The sequence below is a fragment of the Rousettus aegyptiacus genome, unplaced genomic scaffold, assembly GCF_014176215.1.
Source record: "Rousettus aegyptiacus isolate mRouAeg1 unplaced genomic scaffold, mRouAeg1.p scaffold_m13_p_1, whole genome shotgun sequence".
In the NCBI taxonomy this organism is placed as follows: domain Eukaryota; kingdom Metazoa; phylum Chordata; class Mammalia; order Chiroptera; family Pteropodidae; genus Rousettus; species Rousettus aegyptiacus.
The window spans coordinates 90,914,364-90,928,882 of record NW_023416284.1 but is presented as its reverse complement, the minus strand read 5'-3'; the positions used below and the strand labels follow the sequence as shown (position 1 = coordinate 90,928,882).

At 40.0% G+C, this 14,519-nt stretch overlaps 1 protein-coding gene across 1 annotated transcript; it reads left to right on the top strand.

The window, feature by feature from the left end:
• Positions 1-4,821: 4,821 nt before the first annotated feature.
• LOC107506765 (H-2 class II histocompatibility antigen, E-S beta chain) lies at positions 4,822-12,286 on the top strand. The gene is made up of 5 exons (XM_016137622.2): positions 4,822-8,159; positions 10,309-10,590; positions 11,301-11,411; positions 11,879-11,902; positions 12,206-12,286. The coding sequence occupies exons 1-5, from the start codon at positions 7,769-7,771 to the stop codon at positions 12,217-12,219; spliced, it is 822 nt and encodes a 273-aa protein (XP_015993108.2). The 5' UTR covers positions 4,822-7,768; the 3' UTR covers positions 12,220-12,286.
• Positions 12,287-14,519: the final 2,233 nt, after the last annotated feature.

The window sequence follows — 14,519 nt, the reverse complement described above, 5'->3', positions numbered from 1 at the left end:
AAAGCTCCTATACCTCTTGGTCTTATTAGTGTGGCTTTGTGTAGTAGGCTTCCAGTGGCACAGTTCTGAGAGGGGTTCAGCTGCAGGACAAGTTGAGCTGTGGGGCCACCTGTTAAAATTCAGTGAGCAATCCACATACTGCGCTTATAGTTGCTTTAAAAGGCCGTGCCAGAAACTGAGGTCAGCTGCCACCAGTGTGAGTCTTGGAGTTGACTCAGCAAGGAGCACTGGACTCACCAAGGACACAACTTGATAAGGCTTGGGTGGGGCCATGAGTTGTAGGAGGTGGAGTTTCAGAGAATCCTCTGGTCAGAGCAATCTCTGTTACCTAGTTTGATGATGTCTCAGCTATGGCACCTCTGCGTCTGCACACTGGAAGGGGGAAGGACTCAACAGAAGAACAACGAATATCGGCCAGCACTTCTGCCTTGGAGAGAGATCCTAGCTTCTGGCCCTCTCTCTGACAACTCAGTGGACCCCTGTAAGCTCCTGGTGCCCCACTAGCAGCCAACTGGGAGCTGGTGCTCAGAGCAAAGAAGTCGGTCACTATGAAAGTCTGGTCATGGACACGCCCCCTTTAAGAGGCATCTGCAGCAGCCCGCTGCAGCTGCTGTAGACTCTGTCCCACTCAGCCTCCCAGGTCCGGTAGCCTTGCATCTTTACCCCCTCCTACCTTCTACTGTTGCAGGGTGATTTCTGTAGTGCTTCTGTTCATCTAGATCTGTGTTTCTGTAACAACTTTGGTTGCAAGAGGGATGGACAAAGCCTCTATCATCTATGCCATTTTTCCCCCTATTATTTTATAAAAGTACAGACCATTGGACAAAAACAAAAAACTGAAACAATTAAGTAAATGTTATCTGTGTAAGCTTTTCTCTTATAATTGGTATTTAGATTGGCTAAAGTTGATGTTTTAAATGGTAACTTCTAGTATTAAGCGAGTGGTCCACAAAGATATAGAATGTGGACAGGAAATACTACAGCTGAATCATGTAAATATTTGTCATTCCTGGGTTTTGTTTGTTTGTTTTGTGCTTCTGCAAGTTTGGGAGTTCTTCACTGTTTCTATAATTTTGTGATCACTCTAGAAATAACACATACATAAAGTCTAAATAGAATCAGTATCTTTACCCAACTCTTGGATAACACATGGATCTTAGACAGATTTAACACTCTACTCTCAAATTTATATTATTGTTTTGGGGTACTTAATTATGTATTACTTTTAAGCTCCACAGGATAATCTTAGTATTGTTTTATTAGTTAATATATTTTGGAACAGCCCACATATTTACTCCTCTTTGTTCTTCATTTCTCATTTCATCCCAGACTTTCTATCTGGAGCTACTTTCTTCTGCCTGAAGTACATTCTTTAGAATTTTCTTCATTAAAATCTACTGGTGGAAAATGATCTGGATTTTTGTTCATCTAAAAATGTTTTCCTCATTCTCGAAACATATGGTCACGAAGTGTAAAATTTTAGGTGAGCAGTTATTTTTCTCGGGCACAATAAAACACCACTGCACTATTTCTGGTGTCCATTATTGCTGCTGAAAGCCAGCAGTTAGTCTAATTATCACTCTTTAAAGATAATTAACCTGCATTTAACCCCTCTGGTTGCATTTAGGATATTCTTTTTGTCTTATATATTCTGTTGTTTTACCAGGGTATGTGTAGTGTGTTTTATTTATACCGCTTGGAATATTTTGAGCTTCTTAAATATGTGAATTGGTGTTTCATCCATTATGGAAGAAACAGAAGAGGTAAGCATCATCATCAATGCTCATAAAGCATTCTTCAATATTTTCTGTACCCGCAAGTAGAATCTGGCTGGCTGTGGCATAGGTTCAGTTTTTACTAGAAGGACAATTCGCCTAGATTATCTGCCTATCACTACCATGGTGAGCACAGTAGAATTCTGCACCTTCTATTGAATGGTGATTGTATATAGCTGTAGGATTCTGTATACCAGGTTTCTCATGCACTGGGATAGCTCATGACCCATTTGAGGTATGGTGCTATAATGCTTAACGGCAAAAAAAAATTGCCTTTTGTGTTAATGGCTGTTTCTTTTCATGTTTGCCACATGCTATTGTGAAGATTGGAATATTGTGACTCTATCACTTTGAGGCAGTTTTATAACATAAACATCATCAAAATATATGATCTCCAGGGCTCTATATTTGAGATGGGAAAATGAATTGAAGATGATACTAAAAGACAACTTAACTTCATACTTTCCATAGAAGCTGGAGGTACTTATACAAAAGATTTCCTTTTACATAAGACTTCTTAACCTAGGGAACCCTTCATTACTACTAGAGATCATTTTTCAGTGGGTTTGGAGATAATATTTAACCACAGTTAGTGGTAATGTTATACCTACCAAGGATATTTTTCATCTTTCTGGTCAGATATACAGCAAGCTGATGTGTACTCTTTGTTGAACCTGTGCAGAGACCACTAGAAGTCACCTTATGGTCTCAAGGACTTTTCCCAAAATCTGCGAGATAAAATTTCTATTTTTAGATGTTCAAATGTGCACTTAATATGCTGAAAAACCTGAAATAATAATTGAGAACAATAGATTGGATTTAGGGATTTTGAGGTCACTATTATCTTTAATGAGAAAGAGACTTGTGCAGGAGCTATGGGTGTCATTACATAAGATAAATGCAAAATTTGTCATTTCCAAAGAAGAGTAAAGATGGCGATGAGGGAAATCTTTTGAAGGAACTAGAATTGCTATATAGTAGCTGCCTTGAATTATATAAAATGCTGTCATTCATTAAAATGAGTAGTCTTATTGATATGCATATTCATAAATTAAAGTGATAAGAATAGTTTTAGCATAAGGATATTATTCTCTTCAGAAATGACTGTAAGGTGATATGATGTACTGACTGAGCTTGTGGTCTTTGGAATCACAATTGCTTGCTCAGCCTGGAGTGTCCCGTTTACTAGTCTTGTTTCCTTACAAAGGTTGTTTAACCTCCATCATTTTATTTTTTCTATCTTTGCAGAAGAAAGGGGTACTTATTTCACTGAGATGATGTGATAATTAAATAAAAATATGATGTATAAAAAGCCCTTGATAAATCTGGGTACAGAGTAAAGTGCTCAAAATTGCTCATAAATTTTAGCAAATATTTTTTTTATTGAGGTAAAATTGACATATAACATATATTAGTTTTAGGTCTATAACATGATTTAATGTTTGTATGTTTCATTAAATGATCACCAGAATAAGTCTAGTTAACATCTGTCACCATATATAGTTACAAATATATTTTCTTGTGATGAGAACTTTTAAAATCTACTGCATCCTCATGACATTTATTTTATAGCTGGAAGTCTATGTATTACATCTTCATGACTTATTTATTTTACAGCTGGAAGTCTGTACCTTTTGACCACCTTTATCCATTTCATCCACTAAATTTTAGTCATTCTTATTTCAGCAAAGTGAGTATTCCATCACCACCGATATGAAGGTACATGAAGAACTGTGGTGGGTATGAATTCATGCAGAACTTTAGATATATATTTGTTCTTTAAAGTCCATTCATGATCTGAGACATTATATTTAGATTAATATAATGTGTATTTAAAATGATGTGATTACATCAAAAGATGTAATTCATAGTTTTTCCATAGTGTTCCTTCCATTTCCTGAGCACTCTGTAATGTATTTATTAGCCAAGTCTTCTTATATTTTTCCTTAGGATAAAGCGAGAAAAGAATAAATAAGAGGACGTGCCCTCCCAAGAAAATGAGAAAATCATAATAGGGACCAGGAGTAAGGAATTGAACATTTAGACAGTGGCTTTATCACATTGTAAGTGTAAGTGCAATACAAAATCCTCTGTTCCATGTAGATCGCCTCCTCTAAGCCCTTTTCTCTATGCGTGTTCTGGAGGTGCCACTAAACTCAGTGACAGCATCAGGAGACAAACCTGAAAAACCTTTCACTCAGGTTAATTTATTGACCAACTTTCAATTTTTTAGTTTATAAAAAACATCCCTCCCTATAAGGAAGTACAGACTAGATTCTCCAATCAACAGCTATAAGTCTGTTAAGTCATCAGTCGGCAAGGGAGACTGCTGCTTGAGGTGCTCACAGAATCACAACATATTCCAGTATTAAAATACCCAAAAGGTTGCAGTGCCCACATTTCAACTGTAAGAGGTTAAATAATTTCCCCAAATCTACAACACTGAGTTATGGTGCACTTAGGACAGATCGAAGGTCTCCTAACTTGCAATCTTCCCTCCACTCCCTCAGCTCCTAATGCACTCACTCATACATGTCAAAACAGTTCTGTCTTTAAATAAGAGAAATTAATGCTCCTAATAAACTCAAACTCATGAGCACATCACTGATGAGCACAGAGCTGGCTCACAATAGGGGCCAAGAAAATGTTTCAGATACAAGTGGATCAAACCCTTAAAGCACTGAATTAAAACAATCTTTTTAATGCAAGAAATTCTAAGTTTCAGAAGAGGTCTTTCATACTGAATCTTTAACCAGTAACTAATGATGCTCGTAACTTCTGATGCTGATTGGTTCTCCAAAACGGAGATTAACCAATCCAGTAACAAAGAAATGAGTTCCTTGGTTCCTATTACTTGGGATGTGGGTGGAGAGTCCTAGTCCTCACTACGTGAGATTTACCTGCTCCCCTCAATTCTGTCCTCTCTGCTCTCCAGCATGGTGTGTCTGTGGTTCCCCAGAGGCTCCTGGATGGCAGCTCTGACCGTAATACTGATGGTGCTGAGCCCTCCGTTGGCTTGGGCCAGGGTCACCTCATGTAAGTACACACATTATGGGTTAGCTTTGTGGGGGTGAGGAGGAAGGGAATTAGCTTTTTACTATGTCCAGGCCATGTTCCTTTGTAAACTGTGACATTTTCTTCAGTGACCACCTACATTTATCATTTGGATCTTCATTTCTTTCTAGAACAAAAGGGGCCTAGCTGTTTGCCCTCTGTGAGAACTGTACAAGCGACTCCATATATAGACCATTTCTTCTCAACTCTCTTCCAGTAAAATCTCTCCAGCCTTGCATCCTATTCACTGAGGAGCTGGGAAAATTTTTAAATAATAATGTTAAAATGATCCCCCATCCAGCAGTTCCATTTATTATGTTGGGTTGTGCCAAGAAAAGGGAAAGTTTCTCTGAAATTTTATAGGGAGTCAAAAAAGAATTAGAAGAGTCTCATCTAGAAGATCCCGTGTTATGGCCTCAACAAGATCTGTGACGTTGGTGCTACTCCCTAATATGTGAGGATGTATCAAGTGGCCTCCCTCATTATCTCCTTTCCTTGCTCCTTGAACCCCAATATTTATAAGGCCTGTATCCTGTGCTGGAGGTTCTCTGACAAAATTTTATTTGAAGAGATATGTGAAGCTACTGGAGAGTTACAAGGAGAGTCAATTTACATATATTTGAAAAAAATCGTTCTAGTTGCCACATGGAGCTTGTATGGTAGAGTTTCACAAGTGGAGTTAGGGAGACCATTTAGGAGCATGGAAGAGTTCTCCAAGGAAGACGTGCTTTTGGCTTCATTTAGTGTGGTAGCGACGAAGACAGCGGTAAAAGCAGATTTGAGATAGATATTTGTATGACTTGATAATGAATTAAAGGGAGGAGAGGTAGAAAAATCAGGCTTATCTAAGGATTTTGTCTTGAATAATTTGAATAAATTTAGTGGTGCTGTGTATTGAGATAGGGAAGACTGTGGAAGAAAATAATTTAAAGTGGGAGTTAGAAATAAATATTTTGTTTAAGTTTGAAATGATTTTTTTGACATTTATGCAGAGCTGTAAATAGGACAATGGAATATGTGAGACTGGAGTTCAGGGACTGGCCAGGGCTGGAAGTATATATGTTGGAGTTATTGACACATATACTGTTTAAATTGCAGGAAAATGGAGGTGGTTACATAATGAGAGACAGAGACAGAGCCAGACAGAGACAGACAGAGAGTATGTATGTAGCAGACGAGAAGGAGGCCTATCCTATCTTATCTGTAGCAATTAAAAACATACATGTCTATGGACTCTAAAATTCACATAGTTAGTGCTAGAACCTAGATTTATAGTCTAAATTTCAGAATCTAGAAATTTCCTCTCTTCTATGTTAGCACATTTCTTTTGTATTAGGTTCATCTATATTCCATTATTATAAACCAATGCATATGCGCTTATGTGTTCGAATTGGTGATTATTAATTAAAATTAGTTGAAGACAATTACAAAATGATGATGAAGATATTATTTGCCTTAGAAAGTTAAGAAATAGAAAGATCTTGTGAGCTTACATTCATACAAGGGCTAAAAATTAAAATAGCAATGTATTTATTATTTATTATGTGATTAGGACTAAGAAGAATCACTATTTAATTTCACACTACACTATATCCTGTGAGAAATATACTATCACTAAATTTACTTTAGTGATAAAGAAAAAAGACTCATGGGTCTTAAAAACTGACCCATTGGAAGAGCTCATGTTCAAATTTAGGGTTTCTAATTCTAGAATTTGGACTCTACCCACCATTAGTGAATAGTGTCTTGATTCGGTATGAATTATTGATGAAAATTCTGACGTTCATATATACCAGTGTGGGTCTTAGTGCTGGTGGTAGTGAGATGCAAAGGCTGCTAGTTCCAATAATTAGAAGAAATTTTTATTTATTTTGCACTTCTTATTTGAAAAGTTCCATGCAGCTTCACGGCTTCACACTATGTGCAGGCTAAGATGAACATATATTGAAGAACGCAAAGAAGTATCAAATACACTCCTCCTGAGATTTATTAGCAAGCTGGCCTAGGGTTCCCAAATAAAATTCGGGATGCCCAATTAAATCTGAATTTCAGTGAAACAACAATAATTTATCTGAAATCTAAAATTACTGGGCATCCCGTATTTTAATTTGCTATATCTAGTAACTGCAAGTTGTGCACATGAACATGGACTAACAGTGCTAACCATACAAGCTAACATACAAAATACACACAGAAACATGTAAAAAAGAACATTTTTATTTTTCAACTTTCTCATGGGTCAAGAAGGTACTAGAGAATTTGTGAATAGTAAAATATCCCTGGTATGATCGGAGTCCACTGCTCTCTGTCATCATTTCTAAGCAAAGGTCTCTAAGCAAAGTCTGGGACCTGATCATCTTTTGTAAACTGTCTCTATGAAAATGTCATCTTCTTTCAGTTTTACCCCTGCTGACAGGACCTGACTACAGAAGTGAAAGTTCTACACTTGGCCAAGGCTGGTTATTTGGCAATAACTGACATTTTGGGGATTAAGAGACAAAGTTAGAAATGAACACAGAGTTGGCTCACGATAGGGGCCCAATAAAATGTTTCCGATACGAGCGGATCACATTTTAAAAGACTAAATTAAAACAATTCTTTTAATGCAAGATATTCTACGTTTCAGAAGACTTTCCTATAAAATCTCTCACCAGTAAGTAAGGAGGCCAGTCACTTCTGATGCTGATTGGTTCTCCGACGTCTCGGTGCCTATTACTTGGGATGTGGGCGGGGGTGAGCCTTAGCCCTCACTGAGAGAGACTGGCTGTGGGACGAGAGGCGTGAGCCCTGAGTGTCTTTCGGGCGAAGGCGCCCAGGAGGAGGTGGAGCCGGGGCCAACCCTCCTCCAGCTCCCGCTTGGGGGTCTGCAGCCAGCGCGCAAGGCGAGCGGATCCCGGAGGCTCGGGATCAGAGGGGTGCCCCTCGCAGGCGGGTGGAAGATGACCCGTCGGCGCTGCTGGGTGGAGGTGCCGGTGTCTGTCCCCTCCGCGATGGGCGGCGTCGCCGTCAGTCTGTCCCCGGGAGCCCGCCCGGGTGACCGCAGCGTTCCTGTTCCCACAGCACATTTCTCGTTTCTGAGGAAGGCCGAGTGTCATTTCTCCAACGGGACGGAGCGGGTGCGGCTCCTGGAAAGATACATCTACAACCGGGAGGAGTTCGTGCGCTTCGACAGCGACGTGGGGGAGTACCGCGCGGTGACCGAGCTCGGGCGGCCGGACGTCGAGTACTTGAACTCGCAGGCGGACCTCTTGGCGCAGAGGCGGGCCGCGGTGGACACGTACTGCAGACACAACTACGGGGTTTTTGACAGCTTCGCGGTGCAGCGGCGAGGTGAGCGCGGCGGGGGCGGGGCGCGCGCGCGTGTGGTCGGGGGGCGCGACTCAGTCGGGGGGACCCCGTAGCCCTGTAAACGAGGGGACGTGGGACCGTCGCTGTCGGGGACACTGTGTGTGATGTCCGGCGTGACCGTGAGGGGTGCGCCGCGCCGTGAGCTGGGACAGAGGGTGTGTGGTGGGGGGTGCGGCTGGGGTCTGAGCGCGGGAAGCGGGGGATGCAGGAGGGGGAGTCAGGCGACTATGGTGGCCGCTGTGGGGCAGCTGAGTGGCGGCGGCAGCGCAGGGGCTGGAGGTGGAGGAAGCTTGATGGTGGGGCGGGGGGAGGTCAGAGATGGGGGAAGGGAGGTTTACGGTGCTGTCTGGTTGGGCGAAGATTTAGGGGAGCAGAGAAGAGAGGTGTGCGGAGGAGAGTCACGATAGTCTGTCTTGGCTTCACCCTTCTTGATTCCGAAAGCCCTGGAATAAGGACGCCTGTGTTTGTTGCATAAACATTTATCGAGACGTGTCAGACAATTTTTGAGGGTGTGGGGAGACATCTGAAACACCCCTGATCTTCCTGGGGCTTCTTTTAGGTCTAGATTTCTTGCTTTCTCCGCCCCTAAGTCTATATATTTTTACACAGTTGAAATGACTGTGAAACCAGCTTTCTGAGTTATAGTTTTGTTACTTAACATAACAATGTAACTATTCTTTTAAGTTAACGGTATTCAAGTAGTTATGTAACATTTCTTTTAATGGTTGAAACAATTTACCTCACATTCTCCTTTCTTATACCTTTTTGAAATTTTACATATTTTTAATTTTTAATTCCTTTTATTTCTAAGGCTCACGAAATTTTTTCACATATTTATTGCCTACTTATTGTTACTACTCTAAGAATTGTCTATTGTCTACTATCTCTAGGGTCCTGGTGTTTCAATAATTTTATGGGTTCTTTATGCAGTAAGGTTGTTAACACTTTGCTAATATTTGATTCAGCGTTTACCCCAGTTCGTGGTTTATTATGAGATTCAGTTCATTATTTTTCATAGAAATTTAAACATATTTAATTTAATGAAATATACCACAAAATCGTTAGCTATGATTTACCATCAATCTTAAGCCTACCATTTTGTGGTATTTAAAGCTGTGTTTACCCATGTTTCTCTTCTTTTAAAAAATTGTATTTATTGACTCTGTTCATATTGGGAATTGTCTCAGGCACTAAGCACAATTGTTAATGAGTCCCAGACCTTGCCCAGAGCTCAAATGTCAGCTTAAAAAGAGAGACAATTGAAACATGATAACAAATCAATAATATATATGCTTGTTTGCAAGGGAGAGGAATTGGATCAGCTGAGTATAAATACAAGAAATGAAAAAATGAATGACTGGTTTTTGCTCCTTTTCTTCTCCTCCAGGACTCATGCTTTCCTGGAACTCAGAGTTAGAGAGTCACCTGTGCCTTTCTTGTTGCCCAGGGTAGAACCATTTCTGTGGTGCTCTAAGCTGTGAGTGTAGCATTCCCAGGATATCATACTCTGTATCTCATCTTCCCCAAGCTGTTAACCAAATTACCCTCACTACTTGAATCATATTTTCTCTCTAATTAAGGATAACAAATAGCTAACAGACGTTGAAGGCTAAATCTCAGTTATCGCTTTAAATATTTTAGGTGCATTAATTCTCACAGAACCCTAAGAGATAATTTAGTATTTATCCCCCTTTATAGGTGAGAATGCTGAAGCACAGAGGAGTGTAAAAACTCCCTCAGGAGCAATCATTAAGAGGATTTGCACTCAGGCAGTCCTGCTCCAGAATTCATGCTTTTAATAACACACTACATGCCTTACAAAGATTTATAAACACTATTTATAAATTTATGACATTTATAAAAACAATGAATGACTGTTTCATGCTATGAAGAAAAAAAAGAACAAAAAAACCCCACAAACTTCCTCAACATCTCTCAAATCTGACTGGCCTGTGCTGTAAGGATTAGCTTCCAGGCTCATGGCAATAACTTCTGTATGGCCACATGGCCAGGCCTGAGGGAGGCTTGCCCAAGACTAGATCTGGAACCAGAGACTGGAGGTAGAAAAGCAGCCCACCAGGAAGACTTACTCTGTCTTCCTCTCATATCTCCTCTACCTTTTCTCTCCTAGTTGAGCCTACAGTGACTATATATCCTTCAAAGACCCAGCGCCTGCAGCACCACAACCTCCTGGTCTGCTCTGTGAACGGTTTCTATCCAGGCCACATTGAAGTCATATGGTTGCGGAATGGCCAGCAAGAGGATGCTGGGGTCATCTCCACAGGCCTGATTCAAAATGGAGACTGGACCTTCCAGACCCTAGTGATGCTGGAAACTGTTCCTCAGAGTGGAGAAGTCTACACCTGTCAAGTGCAGCATCCAAGCCGGACAAGCCCTATCTCAGTGGAATGGAGTGAGAAGCTTTCTGACTTCATAAATGCCTCACCTACCATGAGGGGACTTAGCTTACCCCTGAGTGTCAGGTTCTCCACTCCCCACACTATATTTTCATTTGCTCCATATTCTCCTCTCCTTCAGCATAGGTCCTTGGGGGTAGCCCTGTGATAATTTTTATAAATATCTGTAGCTCCTGGGAGACAATTATGGATGACAGACAGAAAAGAGATTGTTCCTATTTTGAGCCTTCCCATGAGATCACAGGTCATGGTTCTCCCTTGGCCCCGGGATCAGTCAGTCCCCTATCTCAGGCTGAGCCGGTACTTCTGCACTGTTTCTCTGAGTTGTTCATTGTGATCTGAGAAGAGGCACATCCTCTACAATGTTAGGGACCTTCCTGACATGAGCGGCTCCTGTCTCTGCTCTGCCTTCTGTTAGCTCTGTTACCCTAGACAAGCTACTCAACTTTATTGAGTCCCAGCCTCCTCCTCCATCAGATGTTGAAGAAGTAGTCTTATTTCAGGGCTGTGATATTTAAAGGAGTTCAATGCCTGAAACTTGTACCTCCTCAATGTGATTTTTAAGTCTCTTTTCTAGAAATGGCCAATTGTTCTGGTTCTTCCAAGGTAGCCTTCTTCTCCTATTCTCAAAGCTCTCAATCCTAGAGTCTCAGCTACAGAATTTAGATTTGGGATAAAAATGACTAAAACTACCTTCTTCTCTCAGGAGCACAGACTGAATCTGCACAGAGCAAGATGCTGAGCGGAGTCGGTGGCTTCGTTCTGGGTCTGCTCTTCCTTGGGGTGGGGCTGTTCATCCACTTCAGGAATCAGAAAGGTAAGGAACATGTTGGCAGCTGAGATTCCTCATAGACTTAATGAGGGAAGAAATATGACTTTGCTCAAGTTAATTCTCAGCATATCAGAGGCCTACCTAAAGCCTCTTTATCCCGGTCAATCTCAAATTTCCTGGAAATCCAGAAATAAACAGTCCATGGTTTGAAACATAAGGAGCTATGGCTTGTAGAGGTAAGCAAAGGGTTAACATGCACGGAGATCTTGGGTCAGGATCCTGGGGCAAATGAAACAAGAGCCACTAGAGCTAATGACATAACAGTAGATTTGTGTGACAGAAGCTTCATGGGTCACTGCTTTTAGTTTCTTCTCTCCTCTCATGTGATATGAATTCATGTGATATGAATTGTTCTGTTAGAGAAATCATAGGAGGGTGGTCTAGGGGCCTGGAACATTATGTTTGGGGACAGATTTACCTCTATAATTTATTATTTCTCTTCTCTTTCCCAGGACACTCTGGACTTCAGCCAACAGGTAATGCCATTTAATTCTCTTTTAGAGACACTCAGTTTCCCTAGAAAAGAATGTAGAAGTGACAAGACAGGAGACAGAAATATTGGGAAAGACTTTGGATCTGACTTCTGATCAGGCAGTCTGCAGTAAAGCTTCTTCTCTCCACTTAATAAAAGGCCTGCTCTCTAAAGTAGCTTTGGCTCAGGGTGACGTAAGAATTTTTTTCCTCCTTACTTCAGTGGTATAACATGAGATCCCAAGGGAGGGGAAAAGAGGATGCTTGTTGAGTTAGGTCTGGATACAACACTCTTTGATCTTCTGCAGGACTCCTGAGCTGAAGTGAAAATGGTGACACTCAAGGAAGAAAGAACCTTCTGTCCCAGATTCTTCGCAGCATGAAAAGGTTTCCTGCTTGGCTCTTATTCCACAAAGGGTGTTCTTCCTCAGGATCTGGTTTGCTCCTGGTTCAGTGACCCTACAGAAAATGTCCTCCCCGATGGCTTCCTCAGCCCCTGCTCTTGACCTGGAAGTTCCCAATACTGATTGCAGTATCTTGTCTTCATTCTTTCCCTGTCCCCTTTGTATCCAACCCTCAGTGCCGCCTGTGTATGTGAACTGGCCTTTTGCCCACATTTCTTTATGAAAATTTTCTCAAATAAACATGAAGTAAAAATTGCCTATGTCATACAGCTTTAATGACAAGAAGTAGAAAAAAAAAAAAAAGAAGAGGTATTCCATGACAATTCAACCATGGTTTTCATTTATATTCCTGAATTTTGGTCATTTGTGGATCTGGAAGGTTTCTTTGTTTTCTTCCGTGCCTTTTCATGACTTTTTAGTATTACGTAAGTAGTCATGTTTTCCTGAGCTAGGAGAAAGCCCTTAATGAACCCATGTCATGGTGGTATCCTACATCTTTGTGTTTCCAAAGACAAACACACAGGTCCCTTCACACAACAAGATACAGAAAGGGGACACGAATATAGGAAATGCAGGTAACTCGTAATGTTATGCCTTCAAAATTTTATAAAGATGTTCTTTTATCTCTTTTTCTCTGATATTTTTTAAAAAGAAAGAATCTAAACCTGAGTACTCTCCTTTTCTTAAATTAAGGGTGGGCTTCAACACTTCAATCTTTTTTTTTTTTTTTTCCTGTCTCTGAGGTAAAAATTGCTGGCATGCTGACTTTTTGGCTCGAAATATACCCTTCCCCATTAATAGGTCTTGGAATAGGCCAACAGAACAAAGTAACAACTTTAGTAGAAAAGATGCATTTCTGAGACCCTCCAGATTGTGTGACAAACTTACTGTCTGTCACAGGAAAATCCTGTATGGATCTTACCTTAGCAGAAACCAGAGGCAAAGTTGGGAGAAAAAGGGGAAGGCATGGATACACTGATGTTCATCCGAACAATGAGACGCTGTGCACTGGAATAAAAACTGAGAATACTGTGCTATGGAACAATTCCAAAATGTATTTGGAGCAAGGTACAGGAGTGTTTGTATAGTATTAAACATTTAAAAAAGATAACATGGAGGAGGAGAATAAGAATATATGGCTAAACTCATTCTCTCTCTCTCTCTCTCTCTCTCTCTCTCTCTCTCTCTCGCACATTTATCTTTGTAAATAGAAACAATGGAGAATTTTTTTAAAAAAATGCTTGCCTGTAGAGAAAATAGGGTTGAGAGAGAGAGCTAAAAGCTAGACTCCTCTAAATATATCTTATTTAATAATAGTTTTATCTTGAGAAACATTCAAATATTTTCTATAATAGAAAGTTTAAATCAAAAGTTTAAAAAGGCAATGCATAAAATCTGAAAACAAACAATGGAAATAAAATTGACGAAAAGTATATAATGAGAAGCAAGTTAGAAAAGTAAATCAAACTTTCGACTCGCACAAAATATTGTGAAACTATAATTATAAATCAGTATATAGTTTTAAATTTCACAGACTTTAATAACAAAAGAGTTGGTTAGATTTTAGAGAAAGGTAATTAATTTGTTAAAAAGATAATGGGTGCTATTGTGTTTCATCTGAATAGTCAGTTTCAAAGTTAAATAAAATATAAGCAGATAATTCAGAAGTTTATTTCAAAGGAATAATCATATGAACACAATTTTCTGCTGTCAGAGAAAACTATTATTTTATTTTCACACACATTCAAAGCTTATTTTATGCATATTTTAATTCTGTTATGTGAGACTGGTTATCATCCTATAGGAATTTGATAAGTGATGATAACATCTGCCATATGCAGATGTTTTTTATCTGCAAGTTGAGATAAATTCCGTGTAATCCCAGGGTTGTAACTTTAATTTCACTTTATTCTCTGAGATGAAAAAATGAGTTGTCTCATTTTATTTGAGAACTGTGGTGTGAAATTATAGGACAAAATGAAAGTATATGGCATAAATATTTAAATTTGCTTTATTCTTCCTTAACGTATTGTCTCACTTAGCAGATAGACCTAATGTAGGACACCTCCAGTGTTGGTCAATTCACCAGGCCATTGGCATCACCAGTGATCCTGAGGCTTTGCCTCTCATCTTTTTATCATACACCGCATGTCAGCATTCTTGAGATGGTAGTAGGCTGCCTATAGCAACTTTAGTCTTCATATTCTCTCACAACGAC

Bases quoted from the DNA above. Each gene is read 5' to 3' on its own strand.
- LOC107506765 (XM_016137622.2), top strand. From the start codon at position 7,769: ATGACCCGTCGGCGCTGCTGGGTGGAGGTGCCGGTGTCTGTCCCCTCC. The intron at 8,160-10,308 runs GTGAGCGCGGCG...TTTCTCTCCTAG, and splicing joins CTTCGCGGTGCAGCGGCGAG to TTGAGCCTACAGTGACTATA. The intron at 10,591-11,300 runs GTGAGAAGCTTT...TTCTTCTCTCAG, and splicing joins CCCTATCTCAGTGGAATGGA to GAGCACAGACTGAATCTGCA.